Below are 18,290 nucleotides of genomic sequence, written 5' to 3'. Positions count from 1 at the left end.
GATCCATGGTCCTGCACTGACATTCCACCCCGAGTGAAGGCTCGAGGGGAGCCCTGGACTCAGACAGAGAGAGACAAAGGGAGTGGCTTTACCTGTCCTATGGGTGGGGGCCCTGCCATAGGTGGGAGCAGAGGCGGCATCATGCCAGGGGGCATGGGGGGCATCGCTGGCGGTCTCTGCCCGATAGGAGGGAGTCCCATGGGGGGGAAGGGAGGGGGGATTCCAGGAGGAGGCATCTAGGAGCAAGAAGAGACACAGGCTGCATGTTACTGCTCAGCCCGGCCCCAGGGCAGCCCCCTACTGAAGGGACTGGCCCTGGCCAGCCAGGGACTCCCCCACCACTGCAGCTACTCGGGCAGACACCTGGCGCCAGCCACTGGCGCAGCTCGCTCAGGGTGTCTCCTTGTCACCACCGCAGCACGTCCACATGGGGGCTTCACACCACCGCAGCTCCCCTCGCCTGCGAATGCGGCACAAACTGCCCCGCCTGAGCTAACGGAGAGCAAGGAGGGTGCGCATGCACACACGTGTGTGCATGCACACGCACACACACACATACATGCACATAGACAAGCATACGCACACACATGCACGCACACACATGCACGCACACACACATACATGCACATAGACAAGCACACGCACACACACACATGCATGCACATAGACAAGCATACGCACACACATGCACACGCAAACATGCACGCACATAGACAAGCATACACACGCACATGCACACACATACACACGCACACACACACACACGCCCTCACACAGCCAGTGTACTGAACTTTGCACAGGCATCCCACACGGCCAGGCCAGCAACGCCCGTTCTGTGCCACGCTCTGGGTCGGCTGGGTCATGCTGGCTTGGCCAGTAAGGGGTGCTGGGTACAGGTAACTTACGAAGGGTGGAGGCATCATCGGGGGGGCGGTGGGAAATGGGGCCGGCTGCCCTGCGGGGCCGCTGCTGGAGTCCGGAGCCGACTGCCAACAGCAAGAAAAGAAAGGCAGGAAACAGCTGGTAAGCAAGGATGGTCTCTTGGTGAGAGCAGAAGGGGCTGGCAGTCAGGACTCCTGGGTTCCATGCCCAGCCCTCACTGGAGTGCTGGGCAGTATCTTACATAGGGGCTCCTCATGCAGACGCTAAATCGTATCTTATTGTAATTAAAAGAGACACCGGAAAAGAAGTGAAGCAAAGGACAGCAAAGCACAGACTAAAGAGAAGCCGCATCTTCCCCGAGATGGATGGACAGAGGCGCTATATGGGGATGGATGGACAGACAGACAGAGAAGATGAGTATGGGGACGGATAGATAGACAGAAGGTGCATATGGAATGAAAAGATGGTTGGACAGAGGGTGTGTATGGGATGGATAGATAGAGTGTATGGGGATGGATGGATGGATGGATGGATAGAGGGTGCATATGGGGATGGATGGATAGAGGGTGCATATGGGGATGGATGGATGGAGGGTGCGTATGGGGACGGATGGATGGATAGCGGGTGAGTATGGGGACGGATGGATGGATAGCGGGTGAGTATGGGGACAGATGGATGGATAGCAGGTGAGTATGGGGACGGATGGATAGAGGGTGCATATGGGAATGGATGGATGGATGGATGGATGGATAGAAGGTGCGTATGGGGACGGATGGATGGATAGCGGGTGTGTGTGGGGACGGATAGATAGATGGATGGTTGGATAGAGGGTGCGTATGGGGATGGATAGAGGGTGCGTATGGGGACGGACGGATGGATGGATAGATGCTGCGTATGGGGACGGATGGATAGAGGGTGCGTATGGGGACGGATGGATGGATGGATAGATAGATGGTGCGTACGGGGATGGATGGATAGAAGGTGTGTATGGGGATGGACGGATGGATGGATAGATGGTGCGTATGGGGACGGATGGATGGATAGCGGGTAAGTATGGGGACGGATGGATGGATAGCGGGTGTGTGTGGGGACGGATAGATAGATGGATGGTTGGATAGAGGGTGCGTATGGGGACGGACGGATGGATGGATAGATGCTACGTATGGGGACGGATGGATAGAGGGTGCGTATGGGGACGGATGGATGGATGGATAGAAGGTGCGTATGGGGACGGACGGATGGATGGATAGATGCTGTGTATGGGGATGGATGGATAGAGGGTGCGTATGGGGACAGATGGATGGATGGATAGATAGATAGATGGTGCGTATGGGGATGGATGGATGGAGGGTGCGTATGGGGACGGATGGATGGATGGATAGATAGATGGTGCGTATGGGGACGGATGGATAGAGGGTGTGTTTGGGACGGACGGATGGATGGATAGATAGATGGTGCGTATGGGGATGGATGGATAGAAGGTGCGTATGGGGACGGATGGATAGAGGGTGCTTATGGGCACGGATGGATGGATAGTGGGTGCGTATGGGGATGGATAGATAGATGGATGGTTGGATAGAGGGTGCGTATGGGGATGGACGGATTGATGGATAGATGCTGCGTATGGGGATGGATGGATAGAGGGTGCGTATGGGGACGGATGGATGGATGGATGGATAGATAGATGTTGCGTATGGGGATGGATGGATAGAAGGTGTGTATGGGGATGGACGGATGGATGGATAGAAGGTGCGTATGGGGACGGATGGATAGAGGGTGCTTATGGGGACGGATGGATGGATAGTGGGTGCGTATGGGGATGGATAGATAGACGGATGGTTGGATAGAGGGTGCGTATGGGGACGGATGGATAGAGGGTGCGTATGGGGATGGCTCAAACTTTATTTTCAGAGCACCGCGCTCCCCGGCAGAACGCAGAGCCTGGTCCGTGGCTCCCTGGGCTGAGGATGATCCAGGCGCGTAACTGCTGACGGACCCTGTGTGTAATGAGTTGGGTGTCTCAGCTCCCACTGGGCAGGTGTCACGTGACCCCTCTCCCCTTGGCCACAAACGGCTGCTCACCCACCTGCTGTGGGCTGCCTCACGGGCTGCTCCTTCTGGGCATGGGTGGGGGACCCCAGGGCAGGCTGAGGCCCGTGGGGCAGGGGACCCCAGGGCAGGCTGAGGCCCGTGGGGCAGGGCCCGGTGGGGGACCCCAGGGCAGGCTGAGGCCAGTGGGGTGGGAGACCCCAGGGCAGGCTGAGGCTCGTGGGGCAGGGCCCGGCGGGGGACCCCAGGGCAGGCTGAGGCCCGTGGGGCAGGGGACCCCAGGGCAGGCTGAGGCCCGTGGGGCAGGGCCCGGCGGGGGACCCCAGGGCAGGCTGAGGCCAGTGGGGCGGGGGACCCCAGGGCAGGCTGAGACCTGTGGGGCAGGGGACCCCAGGGCAGGCTGAGGCCAGTGGGGTGGGAGACCCCAGGGCAGGCTGAGGCCAGTGGGGCAGGGCCCGGTGGGGGACCCCAGGGCAGGCTGAGGCCCGTGGGGCAGGGCACCCCAGGGCAGGCTGAGGCCCGTGGGGCAGGGCCCGGCGGGGGACCCCAGGGCAGGCTGAAGCCAGTGGGGTGGGGGACCCCAGGGCAGGCTGAGGCCAGTGGGGCAGGGCCCGGCGGGGGACCCCAGGGCAGGCTGAGGCCCGTGGGGCAGGGGACCCCAGGGCAGGCTGAGGCCCGTGGGGCAGGGCCCGGCAGGGGACCCCAGGGCAGGCTGAGGCCCGTGGGGCAGGGCCCGGCGGGGGACCCCAGGGCAGGCTGAGGCCCGTGGGGCAGGGCCCGGCGGGGGACCCCAGGGCAGCCTGGCAGGTGGGGCTGGCTGTCCATGATTCATTTGAAGGACAGGGATGATAAATGCAATGCCATTCGTTGCCCTTTGCCCAGCGCCGGGCACAGCCCCACGGTGCCAGCGCCTACAGCAACGCGTCCCCCCAGACACACACACACGCAGGGGTCACTGGCTGGCTCTGGGTGGAGGGGGGCGCTGTGCTGGGTGGGGCTGTGCCCAGGGGGGCAGTGGCCGGGGGCTCAGCCCATGCCGAAGGGAGAGTTCTGAGGGGGGGGGTCAGTCCACGCTGGGAGGGGAGTGCCAAGGGGGCCAGTCCCAGGGGTGGCTCAGCCCGTGCGGGGAGGAGCAGTGCCAGAGAGGGGTTTCCCGAGGGGCTCGGCCCGTGCGGGGGCAGTGCTGGGGTGCTTATCCCGTGCGGGAGGGCAGTGTCGGGGTGGTTTCCGGGGGCTCGTCCCGTGCAGGGGCAGTACCGGGGTTCCTCGGGGTCGGCCCGTGCAGGGGCAGTGCCGGGAGGTTCCCGGGAGGGGGCTCAGCCCGTGCGGGAGGACAGTGCCGGGGTTCCCAGGAGGGGGGCTCAGCCCGTGCGGGGGGCAGTGCCGGGGTTCCCAGGAGGGCTCGGCCCGTGCGGGGACGGGCAGTGCCGGGGGCTCGGCCCGTGCGGGAGGGCAGTGCCGGGGGCTCAGCCCGCGCGGGGAGGGCAGTGCCGGGGGCCCGTGCCGGGGGCTCAGCCCGCGCGGGGGCAGTGGCGGGGGCTCGGCCCGCGCGGGGGCAGTGCCGGGGTTTCCGGGGCTCGGCTCAGCCCGCGCGGGGCAGTGCCGGGGCGCGGGGGCAGTGCCGGGGGCAGTGCCGGGGGCTCGGCCCGTGCGGGGCAGTGCCGGGGTTCCCAGGAGGGCTCGGCCCGCGCGGGGAGCAGTGCGGGGCAGTGCCGGGGGCTCGGCCCGCGCGGGGGGCAGTGCCGGGGGCTCGGCCCGCGCGGCGCCGGACACAAAGCGGGACGTTACCATGCCGGAGCCGCTGTCAGCTGGGCCCGCGCGCCCACCCGGCAGTAAGCGGCGCTGCCATTGGCCGGCCGGGCGGGGGGCGGGGCGAGGGCGGCACCACTTCGCCGCCGGGCGGGGCTCGCACCTCCGACCCCCGCCCGGACTCCTGGGTTCCGTCCCCGGCTCTGGGGGGGCAGGAGGGGCCCGGACTCCTGGGTTCCGTCCCCGGCTCTGGGGGGGCAGGAGGGGCCCGGACTCCTGGGGTCCGTCCCCGGCTCTGGGGGGGCAGGAGGGGCCCGGACTCCTGGGTTCCGTGCCCGGCTCTGGGGCAGGAGGGCCCGGACTCCTGGGTTCCCTTCCCGGCTCGGGGTGGGCAGGAGGGGCCCGGACTCCTGGGTTCCGTCCCCGGCTCTGGGAGGGCAGGAGGGGCCCGGACTCCTGGGTTCCATTCCCGGCTCTGGGGGCAGGAGGGCCCGGACTCCTGGGTTCCGTCCCCGGCTCTGGGAGGGCAGGAGGGCCCGGACTCCTGGGGTCCGTCCCCGGCTCGGGGGGGGCAGGCGGGGCCCGGACTCCTGGGTTCCGTCCCCGGCTCTGGGGCAGGAGGCCCGGACTCCTGGGTTCCGTCCCGGCTCCGGGGGCAGGAGGGCCCGGACTCCTGGGTTCCGTCCCGGCTCTGGGGCAGGAGGGCCCGGACTCCTGGGTTCCGTCCCCGGCTCTGGGGGCAGGAGGGCCCGGACTCCTGGGTTCCGTCCCGGCTCCGGGGCAGGAGGCCCGGACTCCTGGGTTCCGTCCCGGCTCTGGGGCAGGAGGGCCCGGACTCCTGGGTTCCTTCCCGGCTCTGGGGGCAGGAGGGCCCGGACTCCTGGGTTCCCTTCCCGGCTCTGGGGGCAGGAGGGCCCGGACTCCTGGGTTCCGTCCCGGCTCTGGGGCAGGAGGGGCCCGGACTCCTGGGTTCCGTCCCGGCTCTGGGGCAGGAGGGCCCGGACTCCTGGGTTCCGTCCCGGCTCTGGGGCAGGAGGGCCCGGACTCCTGGGTTCCGTCCCGGCTCTGGGGCAGGAGGCCCGGACTCCTGGGTTCCGTCCCGGCTCTGGGGCAGGAGGGGCCCGGACTCCTGGGTTCCGTCCCCGGCTCTGGGGCAGGAGGGCCCGGACTCCTGGGTTCCGTCCCGGCTCTGGGGGCAGGAGGGCCCGGACTCCTGGGTTCCGTCCCGGCTCTGGGGGCAGGAGGGCCCGGACTCCTGGGTTCCGTCCCGGCTCCGGGGGCAGGAGGGCCCGGACTCCTGGGTTCCGTCCCGGCTCCGGGGGCAGGAGGGCCCGGACTCCTGGGTTCCGTCCCGGCTCCGGGGCAGGAGGGCCCGGACTCCTGGGTTCCCTTCCCGGCTCTGGGGCAGGAGGGCCCGGACTCCTGGGTTCCCTTCCCGGCTCTGGGGGCAGGAGGGCCCGGACTCCTGGGTTCCGTCCCGGCTCCGGGGCAGGAGGGCCCGGACTCCTGGGTTCCGTCCCGGCTCTGGGAGGCAGGAGGCCCGGACTCCTGGGTTCCCTTCCCGGCTCTGGGGGGCAGGAGGGGCCCGGACTCCTGGGTTCCGTCCCGGCTCTGGGAGGGCAGGAGGGCCCGGACTCCTGGGTTCCGTCCCGGCTCTGGGAGGGCAGGAGGGCCCGGACTCCTGGGTTCCGTCCCGGCTCTGGGAGGGCAGGAGGGCCCGGACTCCTGGGTTCCGTCCCGGCTCTGGGAGGGCAGGAGGGCCCGGACTCCTGGGTTCCGTCCCGGCTCTGGGAGGGCAGGAGGGCCCGGACTCCTGGGTTCCGTCCCGGCTCTGGGGGCAGGAGGGCCCGGACTCCTGGGGTCCGTCCCCGGCTCTGGGGGGGCAGGAGGGGCCCGGACTCCTGGGTTCCGTCCCGGCTCCGGGGCAGGAGGCCCGGACTCCTGGGTTCCGTCCCGGCTCTGGGGGGCAGGAGGGGCCGGACTCCTGGGTTCCGTCCCGGCTCCGGGGGCAGGAGGGCCCGGACTCCTGGGTTCCGTCCCGGCTCCGGGGCAGGAGGGGCCCGGACTCCTGGGTTCCCTTCCCGGCTCGGGGGGGCAGGAGGGGCCCGGACTCCTGGGTTCCCTGCCCGGCTCTGGGGGGGGCAGGAGGGGCCCGGACTCCTGGGTTCCGTCCCCGGCTCTGGGGGGCAGGAGGCCCGGACTCCTGGGTTCCGTCCCGGCTCTGGGGAGGAGGGGCCCGGACTCCTGGGTTCCGTCCCGGCTCTGGGGCAGGAGGGCCCGGACTCCTGGGTTCCGTCCCGGCTCTGGGAGGGCAGGAGGCCCGGACTCCTGGGTTCCGTTCCCGGCTCTGGGGGCAGGAGGGCCCGGACTCCTGGGTTCCGTCCCGGCTCTGGGAGGCAGGAGGGCCCGGACTCCTGGGTTCCGTCCCGGCTCCGGGGGCAGGAGGGGCCCGGACTCCTGGGTTCCGTCCCCGGCTCCGGGGGGCAGGAGGGGCCCGGACTCCTGGGTTCCGTCCCCGGCTCCGGGGGGCAGGAGGGGCCCGGACTCCTGGGTTCCGTCCCCGGCTCCGGGGGGCAGGAGGGGCCCGGACTCCTGGGTTCCCTTCCCGGCTCTGGGGGGGCAGGAGGGGCCCGGACTCCTGGGTTCCCTTCCCGGCTCTGGGGGGGCAGGAGGGGCCCGGACTCCTGGGTTCCGTCCCCGGCTCTGGGGGGCAGGAGGGGCCCGGACTCCTGGGTTCCGTCCCCGGCTCTGGGGGGGCAGGAGGGGCCCGGACTCCTGGGTTCCGTCCCCGGCTCTGGGGGGGCAGGAGGGGCCCGGACTCCTGGGTTCCGTCCCCGGCTCTGGGGGGGCAGGAGGGGCCCGGACTCCTGGGTTCCGTCCCCGGCTCTGGGGGGGCAGGAGGGGCCCGGACTCCTGGGTTCCGTCCCCGGCTCTGGGGGGGCAGGAGGGGCCCGGACTCCTGGGTTCCGTCCCCGGCTCTGGGGGGGCAGGAGGGGCCCGGACTCCTGGGTTCCGTCCCCGGCTCCGGGGCAGGAGGCCCGGACTCCTGGGTTCCGTCCCCGGCTCTGGGGGGGCAGGAGGGGCCCGGACTCCTGGGTTCCGTCCCCGGCTCTGGGGGGGCAGGAGGCCCGGACTCCTGGGTTCCGTCCCCGGCTCTGGGGGGGGCAGGAGGGGCCCGGACTCCTGGGTTCCGTCCCCGGCTCCGGGGGGCAGGAGGGGCCCGGACTCCTGGGTTCCGTCCCCGGCTCTGGGGGGGCAGGAGGGGCCCGGACTCCTGGGTTCCGTCCCCGGCTCTGGGAGGGCAGGAGGGCCCGGACTCCTGGGTTCCGTCCCGGCTCTGGGGCAGGAGGGGCCCGGACTCCTGGGTTCCGTCCCCGGCTCTGGGGGGGCAGGAGGGGCCCGGACTCCTGGGTTCCGTCCCCGGCTCTGGGGGGGGCAGGAGGGGCCCGGACTCCTGGGTTCCGTCCCCGGCTCGGGGGGGGCAGGAGGGGCCCGGACTCCTGGGTTCCGTCCCGGCTCTGGGAGGGCAGGAGGGGCCCGGACTCCTGGGTTCCGTCCCGGCTCTGGGAGGGCAGGAGGGCCCGGACTCCTGGGTTCCGTCCCCGGCTCTGGGGCAGGAGGGCCCGGACTCCTGGGTTCCGTCCCGGCTCTGTGGGGCAGGAGGGGCCCGGACTCCTGGGGTCCGTCCCCAGCTCTGGGGCAGGAGGGCCCGGACTCCTGGGTTCCGTCCCCGGCTCTGGGGGGGCAGGAGGGGCCCGGACTCCCGGGTTCCGGCCCCGGCTCGGGGGGGGGCAGGAGGGGCCCGGAGTCCTGGGTTCCGTCCCGGCTCTGGGGGGCAGGAGGGCGGACTCCTGGGTTAGAGCTCTGGGGCAGGGGCCCGGACTCCTGGGTTCTGTCCCCGGCTCGGGGGGGGGCAGGAGGGTCTAGGGGTTAGAGCGGGGGGGCTAGGAGCCCGGACTCCTGGGTTCTGTACCCTGCCTGACCCGGTGCATGTCCTTGGGCAGATTCCCATCCTTCCCTGCTGCATGTCCCCAACCCCCCACCCCCCCCCGGCCTGTGTCAGGTGGATCCTGCCGGCTCTTGGCCCCGCAGCACTGGGATTCCACGGGCCCCTCCACCGCCCTGGGGCCACAGGGCTTTGCAGAGCCCTTCACGCCACCTCCCTGGTGGACAGCCCAGAAATCCAGCTCATTTAAGGCCCTAAACTGCCAGCAGGTGGCACCCGAATCTCCTTCGGAGAGGGCCAGGGCCAGGGAGCAGGCAGGCTGCGCCTGGCATCCCAGCCAGGGCAGAGCAGCAGACAGGGCGAGAGGGGTCACCTCTTGCAGACAAAAGCCCCTGGACCTCCCCCTGCCCCTCAGCTCCTTCCCTAGTGCTCCCTCCCATCCACCCCTGCAGGCCCCATGAGCTTCCCCCTATGGATCCGCCGCCCGTCGGACTCTGCCTGCTTGGCACAGCCAGCGCCCCCGCCCCAGCCCGGCTGCCCCCGGAGCTCTGTGCATCTGATGCAACCTGACGCCCCCACTGCCGATGAGCACCAAAGACACATGATGAGGGACCCCTTGATAAAGCGCAGACTCAGCTCCCAGGCCCTGCAGCAGGCACAGCACTGACCACACTTGTGAAAGTCACAGAAAAGGGAACTAATCCACCCCCCCACCCCGGACTATAAAGCTTGTGGGTGACACCGTGGCCAAAACTCCCCTCAGAGTTTCCTCTGGCCCAATTTGAGGTGCTAAAATAGACACCCAGCATCCGATTCTCCTCCCATTCAGCCTCCACTGACTCCCACTGAGCCACTGGATTCAGCAAGACCAGAGTGGCCGGGTACTTCCCACGTGTTTAGGAGACTAGTCCTAAACCCACCCTCCTCAGCCCCAAATCCCTAAAACAGAGAAAGCCCCAGATAGCCAGCCCAGGACCCGATCCTGCAGCCACTGCCACTGATTTAATACAACTATTCAGAGTAGTCCCGGTGTGAAGATAGATAGATAGAGGGGGTGTGTGGGGATGGATAGATAGATAGATTAGATGGATGGCGGGTGTATGGGGATGACTAGATAGATTAGGTAGATAGAGGGGGGGGGTGTGGGGATGGATAGATAGATAGATAGGGAGGAGTGTATGGAGACAGATCGATAGATGTGTATGAGAGAGAGGACACTGGGGTGTAGGAAAGAGAGCCAGGGGTATATGAGGATGGATAGATTCTCCCCACTCTGTGGGTGTGTAAATTAGGGGGCAGCCAGTTCACTGTCATAAAAGCCTTCACAGCACTGGTCGTACTGGAGCAGAGGTCCAGGAGTCAGGACTCCTGGGTTCTCTTCCTTTCTCTGCTACTAAGTGGCTGCTTGACCTTAGGCAAGAGTCTGCACCTCCACTCCCCCATCTGGGAAATGGGGTGTGACGAAGTGGGAATGTTCTTAATGTTTTCTCTAAGTACTGTGTGGGTGCCTCAGTTTCCCCATGCATTTCTTAAGTATCTAGGTGGTAGGATAAGGGTGTGCGATTGCTGCAGAGCCCTAGAGGGCAGGGGTGTGCAAGGGTCTGCACAGAGAATGTTCGACACCCTGTCTCCTGGCAACTGATGGCCTGGGCCCCTCCCCTGCAAAGGTGCCAACTGAAGGTGTTGGAGAACAAGGAGATCAGGTGCCTCCTGACCTGAGAAAGAGACAAAGGGAGAGGAGGGGCTGGAGAGTTTCAGTTTTCAATGGGCTGGGAAAACGGAGGGGAGGCCAGACAGACCTCCTGGCCCCCCAAGATGGACCTGACTGAGGGAGTCCTGTGGTCTGCACCGGCAAGGCCTGTCTTGGCCTGTGTTCCTGTCGTCTAAAGAAACCACCTGTGTCACTGGCTGGCTGAGAGTCCCGGTGAATCGCAGGAAGCCGGGGGTGCAGGGCGCTGACTCCCCCACACTCCGTGATGGGGCTAGCAGAACTTCCCCACCGTTACATGGTCTGAGGCCTTGTGCTCCATTCCTGCATCCAGACTGGCCACTGAGCCGCCCCACTTCTGTGGGGGGCAGGCGCCAGCCCTGGCTGCCCCAGCCGAGCACCGTGGCTCGCCCTCCTCCCGAGTCCCACCCCTCCCTTTACAGCCACTCCCAGCTTGGGGGGGAACAGAGACACACTGTGACCTCCCCCCAGCAGGCGGGGGCTACGCCGATGGTACCCCAGCTCAGGAACTGGCCCAGAGATGCTGCCTGCCTGCCAGGGTGACGGTGGCTTAGTCCCTGTGGTACGTGTGGCTACCGGGAGGGGGCTGCAGGGGGGTTACAGCCTGCGGCGTCTGCAGAAATGAAAGGCCCTGCTCCCCAGCGCACTGACCCAGCAGGGCTGGCAGGCTCCCTCAGGGCACAGAGCTGGAGCGGCCCCACACAGCTCAGCACTCACCGAGTTCTAACCCTGGGTGCTGCCCCGTGGCACAAACCAGGCCTGGTGATTTAGTGGTACTGAGCCCAAGAGGGGCTGGAGGAGCAGCCAATATCGACACATCGCAGCGTGCGAAGAAATACATCAGGCCTGCTCCCGCTCCCGCTCCCAGCCCCCCACACAAACACCTTCTCCTCAGGGAAAGACCTAACCCTGCGGCTCACCCAGGGTCAGAGTCTGTCTCTGCAGCGATGGCATCAATCCACCCTCAGTCCTTTGGAGTCAGCGGAGTCACTCCACTATTACACGGGCATCACTTGAGACAATCCGATCCTGACCCCACTGCAGTAGGGTGACTCTGGATTCCCCCCCAGGGAGCTGGGATCAGAATTCATTTCTCTCTTCACCTGGGCTGGATCCAGACAATGCAGATGCACAGCCTGGCTGGCCGTCCTGCACTCGGTGTCTGGTGGGTTTCAGAGCCGGGAGCAGCGCCCAGGAGCCCTGACACGCATCAGAATCCAGCTTCTCCACAGCCCCCTTCCTGGCACTGGCTTTGTGGGTCACACCCCCTTTGGCAGGAAGGCATTACAACGGCGGAGGATTATTTTCCAGCAGGACCACTTGCCTTTCCATGTGATCACGTTTAAAGCCTCTCTCAGCCTCTGCTTTAAGACTTTGCCATCAGGCACTTAGGAATGGGACTGAGGCCAGATTGTGATCTTGGTTCCCGCTGCGGTGATGGCCTCCTGTCGCTGCTTTTCAGTGCAGTGAGGGGACCATTTAGCCGGGCCGTGACCATACGATGCAGGAGGCTACCCTTCCAAATCAGACCTATTGGGCCCGATCCTGACTTGCTTTTCATCAGTGTCAGTCCAGCCCTGAAACGGAACCATGGCTTAGGCAGGACGTGACGCTGTCCGCTGCGCTGCACCCGGATTGCTCCGCCGGTCCGGACCTGCCGGTGGTTCTGGGGGAGGTGTGGCGGCTGGTGAACACCCTGCCACAGTTTGGGACAGGAAGCGGATGGCGCCTCCGGGAAGACTGTAACTGGCTCCAGCAGGGCCAAGATGCCCACGACCTCCTGGCTTTGAGTCTGATTACGCCTCTGCACTCTAGGCAGCTCCACCCGGGCACAGCTAGACTGGAACCGTGCAGGGTGGGGGGAGGGAGAACCAACAGCCCAGGCTCAGATCCTCAGCTGCTGTAAATCAGTGCAGTGCTGTTGGTGTTCATGGGGCAACAGCCGACGGACACCACCTGGCTCTGCCCATTGACGCCAGTGGAGCTACGGCCGACTGACACCACCTGGCTCTGCCCATTGACGCCAGTGGAGCTACGGCCGACTGACACCACCTGGCTCTGCCCATTGACTCCAATGGAGCTACGGCCGACTGACACCAGCTGGGGGGTCTGGCCCCGTTGACTCCAATTGAGCTATGGCCGATTGACCCCAGCTGGGGGTCTGCCCCCCCCACATGTGCACCTACCAGAGAACGGGGGTCAGCAGCAGAACCCCGGTGCCCAGGAACAGGGGAAGGCTGCACCTAGGCCCCAGCCCATGTCCGGGGAGGGCCCTTCACTCTCCTTGTGCCGTAGGGCACAGCTACAGCCTGGGCTCCTTCCCAACATCGCAGGATTTAACACAAGGAGCAGATAAAACAGGCAGGGAAGTGGGTGCTGCTCCCTGGCTGGCTGCACATGGGGGGAGGAAACTCCCCAACCACGAGGGCTGCTGGCCATGGGGCCTCCTACGCTGAGCAATCACTACGGGGCCCGAGCCTGGTCCCCTCAAATGCAGCAGAAGCCTTTCCCCTCGCCCCACGCTGGGCACAGCTAGAGTCCTGGCCTGACTGCGGAGACCAGCAGCAAGGTGTGAGGGCAACATAGTGTGAGAACTGGGCTGAGTCCCAGCAAACTCGCTTCACACATGGCCCCTTCCTCCTCAGAATGGCTCCACCACCATCAGCAAACTTGCTCCACCGGCCCCGAGGGGGAGCCGCAGCTGGAGGGGCACATGGGGGAGAAGGGGAGCAGTATTGCCCTGGGCTCCCCAAGGGCCCCCACAGCCAGGCTGCACACACCCCCCCCGCCCCGCATGGGCAGAGCTCCACTCCCGGGGCCCTTCCACGCTGCTGCTGGCCGCGGCTCCAGGGGAGCTGGCGTGCAGAGCTGGGGGAGCCAGGATCCCTCCCTGCACCGGGGGAGCATGGCCAGAACGGAGGCCGCACCAGGGGGTGCTGAGCCCAGGTCGCCCTCAGAGCCACGGGGCAGGGCAGGTTAGCAGGGACGGTGCTGCCTAGATACAGCTGGGGATGGAGATGGACATGAGTCTCTCTGCTCTTTGGTCTCCCTCTGGGGCACAACCCAGGCTGGCTTGGCTGAGTGGGCAGCTTAGCAGCGAGGGCTGGATGCAGGAGCTGAGAAAACCTATGGGCCAGATCTCTGCTGGTGTAAACGGACGTGGCTCCATTGAGGCCCTGCCAGGCCTCTGGCTCAGCCTTCCCCTCTGCGGGCCGGAACAATCCACTGGTCTGCGCTGGCCAAAGGTCTGTCCCACCCCGGCTCTGCAGGGCTTAACCCCTGAGCCAGGGATGTGGGGGGCTGGGCCCTGTCTGACGCCCTGCAAGGGAAAGCACAGCAGGCCGTGGGCAAGGGTTTCCGAGTGAAATCACCTGCGAACAGCTGGGGCCACTGATTGCCCAGCACAGAACGTCCCTTCTCTGCAGGGCCCAATCCCAGTGCGGAGCAGGTTGTTCTGGAGCCATGAGCTGCAGCTAGGGCTCTGCTTGACAACACCCTGCGCTCCCACAGCGCTGCCCCTGCAAGGATCTCAAAGCACATAGCAAACAGCCAGGGGTCAGCCCCTGCAGCATCTCTGGGAGTACCGGTATTACCCCCATTTCAGAGAGAGACAGAGGAGAAGCCACTTACCAAGGTCACACAGATCCAGAAATAGAACCCAGGAGTCCTGGCTCCCAGCCCCCCTGCTCTCACCAGTCCACCCCAGTCCCCTCCTAGAGTCGGGGTGTGACAAAGTGGGACTGTTCTTAATGTTTCCTCTGAATACTGTGTGGGTGCCTCAGTTTCCCCTATGCATTTCTTAAGTCTCTAGTGGTGGGATAAGGGGGTGGGATTGGTGCAGAGCAAAGGGCCAGTGCACATAAATGGCTGACACTCTGTCTCCTAGCAACTAATGGCCAGGCCCTTCCCCCCTGCCAGGTGATAGCTAAAGGTGTTGGAGACCTCCTGGCCCAGGAAAGGGACAAAGGCCAGAGAGGAGGGGCTGGAGAGGTTTTCAGTTTGGGGCTGGCTGGGGACGAGGAGTGAAGTGCAGACGTGGGGGTCTGGCTCACTGCCCCCCAGGATGGACCCAGCTGAGGGGTCCTGTTCTCTGTACCTACAAGCTCTGTTTTAGCCCGTGTTCCTGTCATCTCATAAACCTCTGTTTTACTGGCTGGCTGAGAGTCACGTCTGACTGCGAAGTGCGGGGGCAGGACCCTGTGGCTTCCCCAGGACCCCGCCAGGGCAGACTCACTGGGGGAAGCGCACGGAGGGGCAGAGGATGCTGAATGCTCCAAGGTCAGACCCAGGAGGTGAAGCCGTGTGAGCTTCTTGCCCTGAAGACAGTCTGCTCACAGAGAGGAGACTTCACCAGAGTCCTGACTGGCTCGTAGGGAGCAGTTCCAGAGCATCGCCCGGGGACTCTGTGACACAGGGATAGAACCCAGGAGTCCTGGCTCCCAGCCCCCTGCTCTCACCAGTCCACCCCAGTCCCCTCCTAGAGTTGGGGATAGAACCCAGGAGTCCTGGCCCCAGTTTGCTGCTTTGACGACTAGACACATATCTTCCCTAACAGGACAGTGCCTCTGCCCTTGGGGCCCAGCTCCTGCCCTGCCAGAATCAGGCCTTTCAAAGGGTCAGGATTTGTGTGGCAGGCACAGCTGAGTTCCCCATGTTTCGCAGGCAGAGATTTAAGCATCTGCTACACCCAGGAGCTAACAGCCAGAAATATCCTCAGGGATTGATGGGGCGGGGGCCTCTTTATCTCTGCTTCTTATGTACGCAATAAAAGTTAAGCCCTGTCCAGCATCTTTGCAATACCCGGGGACCACACGTATTATAAACCTGATGACAGACTCCAGCCCTGGTACTGGCTGTAGCCGAGAGATGTATTGAGGTGAGTTATCTGCCCGGTCGGAGGTAGGATTTCTGCTAAATAGAAAGTAACACATTAATACACTGGATATTTCCACAAGCGTCCTGGCAAGCCCAGCCCAGCCTTCACGCTGGCGCGTTGACTAACCCAACCCTCACTGTCACCCCGGCAGGCAGGTCAGGGCAGTTAGCTCTGTTCTGTAGACAGGGATGAAACAGATGCGCAGGAGGATGAAGTGACATGACCACGGTCAGTCCAGAAATAGACTCATGACTCTGTGCTTTGCACACCAGCGATCCAGGCTTCCCTATGGATGATGCTTCTTTATGGCTCCCAGCAGAAGCCAATCAGAACTGGGTCACTTTTCACTCAGGGACCATTTTCCCCAGACTAATCGCTTGAAACAACAGGGGAAGCACCAGTTTAAGTCAGAAGTACTGGGATTAGCTCCCAGCTCCTGCCTGAAGCATCCGCTGCTTTCTGGACGAATCAGGGAGGTGATTTCATTGCCTGTTATTCTCCTGACCTCAGCCACCCGTCTGTCCTTACAGCACCAGGCCTGTGGCGCAGGGACCATCCCTCTTAAGAGTAAATCATAACCACCAATGAAAATGTAGGGTAGCGGTCAGAGCACAGGGCTGGGAGTCAGGGCTCCTGGCTGTCACACTAGCTCAGAGTTTTAGGCCAAGCTGTGAAATGGCCCAGGGGAGCCATTCCCCTCCTGGAGCACAAGGCTATGGACATTGAGCTGCCCCACATCTATGCAGCACCTTGTGATCCCCAAACATCTTGGAGGGCGGGGGCAGGTGAAAATGGATCCTGAATCCTTTAATTTCCAGCTGCTAATTCACAGATTTAATGCCAGATGGAACCATTGTTATCATCCACCAGACTGACCTCCTGCATAGCACAGCCAGAGACCTGCCCCACAATAATCCCTAGAGCCGAGCTTGTCGAAAAACATCCCAGCTGGATTTTAAAATGGTCAGTGATGGAGAATCTGCCACGGGCCCTGGGAAATGACATCAATGGTTACTTACTCTCAGTGTGAAAAACGTCCACCGTCTGTCCAGTCGCTTCTGCTTCCAGCCACTGGTTCGGGTTCGACCTTCCTCTGCTAGACTGAAGAGCCCCTGATTAAATATTTGTTCCCCAGGCAAATACTTACAGACAGTGATCAAGTCACCCCTGAACTCTTTGTTAAGCTAAACAGACGCAGCTATTTGAGTCCATCACATTTTCAAATCCTTTAATCAACCTTGTGACTCTTCTCTGAGCCCTGGGTACTTTATCAACGTCCTTCTTGAACTGTGGGCTCCAGCACTGGACACAGGACTCCAGCAGCAAGTAAAACCACCTCTCTGCTCCTACCTGAGAGTCCCCTGTTCATGCATCCCGGAGTCGCATTCACTCTTTTGGCCACAGCGTTGCACTGGAAGCTCATGTTCACTGGATTATGCATCATGGCCTCCAAATCTTTTTCAGAGTCTCTGCTACCCCGGATAGCCCCCCATCCAGCAAGGCTGGCCTGCGTCCTTTGCTCCCAGACGTAGAATTTTACCATTTTCATCTGGGAATGAACCAACCCCACGGTCAGGATTCTTTTTGTTCCTCATTTTTTTTTAAATAAGAAAACCTCCTTATTGTCCTTAACTCTGCTGGCCGCAGAGTTCACCTTCTGCCCTTTGGCTTATCAATTTTCTACCATCCCTAACTTGTGATTTTTAATCATTACTATCCGGTTCCCCTTTCTTCCATTGATGTTCTAGCTACACAGTGTAGATAGTGTCAGAGGGGCAGGGTGTTAGTCTGGCTCTGTAAAAGCAGCAGGGTCCTGGGGCACCTTATAGACTAACAGAGGTACTGGAGCAGGAGCTTTCGTGGGATGCACGTAGCAATATAGCTGCCTTCGCTTCCCCTCTGACCCCGGGGGTTTTTAACCAGCACTGCGACTTCCCCCCGGTGGCTCTGGGGGCATCGGGGGTTCGCACACGGTTCCCAATTATCTTCCATTTTGGTCGGATGCAATTCTTCCTCCCGGCAGCTTTGGCTCCATTGTTCCAGCGTTAGGAAACCGGCCCTTCGAAAGCACCAGGTGTATTTACGGCCGGTCTGGGGGGACGTTTCTCGGATTGCACAAAGCGGCTCCGACGCCGGGGCTGGGGGAGGCAGCGCTGGAGTCACACGGCGATGAACTGGATCGGGGCCCATCGCTAAACCGGAGTGAAACGGCCACCTCGCTCCAGGGTTCCCTGCCCCCGGCCCTTCCTCTCGGCTTTGACCCAGCCCCGGAGCGCTCTGGGGCGGCCTGAGCCCGCCTGCTCTCCCGCGGCACGACCCCCGCCCCCGGGGGATTTCCCGCTGAAAATGAACTCGGAGCCGAAGTTAGTTACCGCGGCGTTTGATACCGATTGGGAAGGGAGCAGCGGCGGGAGGAAAAGGAGCGCGGGGCTCCAGCAGCACCGTTCACACTCAGCTACCAGCGGTCCCGGGTCGGCAGCCCCCCGCTCGGCCCGCGGTTTCTCCGTATCTGTGGCCAGGACAAGCCGGCTCCGCCCGGCGCAGGAGCGGCCCCAGACCCTGGTTCAGGCTCCAGCCCGTGTGAACGGTCACCCAGCGAGGGGCCCGGCCTAGCAGAGGTGGCTCTGGCAGAGGCGGGGAAGGGCTCTCGCCCCCGCCAGGGCTGGGGGTCCGGCCGAGCAGGGAGAGGAGAAGGGGGGTGTCCCGTTCCCCTCCAGCCAGGCTCCAGCTCCGGGGGGGGGCCCTAGGTGCCCAGCCCCACTTCCAGCTCCTTGGCCCCGCTCCGCTCCGGCCCCGCCTGGCCGCCCAGGCTCCCCGCCTTGAGCAGCAGGTTGCAGCCCAGGAAGAAGAGGCCGAAGAGGACGGTGAGGCAGAGGACGCAGAGCACCGCGATCTGCACCAGCTGCGCCAGGTAGCGGCTCCTCTCCGCGCCCCCCGCCGCGCCCCCGCTCCCCAGGGCGCAGCAGGCGCCCAGGAGCGCGTCCAGCGTCGGGGCGGCGGTCCGCGGGGGGCGGCTGGGGCTCGGGGCGCTGCTGGTCATTGCTCGGCGGCGGGGGCCG

At 64.4% G+C, this 18,290-nt stretch overlaps 1 protein-coding gene across 4 annotated transcripts in view; it reads right to left on the bottom strand.

Moving 5' to 3' along the window:
- Positions 1-4,740, bottom strand: part of PRPF40B (pre-mRNA processing factor 40 homolog B) — a 30,847-nt gene extending 26,107 nt beyond the window's left edge. For 2 of the 4 annotated variants that reach the window (XM_039514735.1, XM_039514736.1), the window contains exons 1-2: positions 906-986; positions 93-236 (exon numbers count right to left, since the gene is read on the bottom strand). In XM_039514735.1, the coding sequence (XP_039370669.1) occupies positions 93-236; positions 906-923 (162 nt within the window). In that variant the 5' untranslated portion in view covers positions 924-986. Of the gene's footprint in view, positions 1-92; positions 237-905; positions 987-4,719 lie in introns of those variants that run through there. The other 2 variants (XM_039514734.1, XM_039514732.1) reach the window with 2 other exon arrangements.
- Positions 4,741-18,290: the final 13,550 nt, after the last annotated feature.

This window comes from Mauremys reevesii, linkage group 25, assembly GCF_016161935.1.
Source record: "Mauremys reevesii isolate NIE-2019 linkage group 25, ASM1616193v1, whole genome shotgun sequence".
Classification (NCBI taxonomy): Eukaryota; Metazoa; Chordata; order Testudines; family Geoemydidae; genus Mauremys; species Mauremys reevesii.
This window is presented reverse-complemented; position numbering and strand designations above follow the sequence as displayed.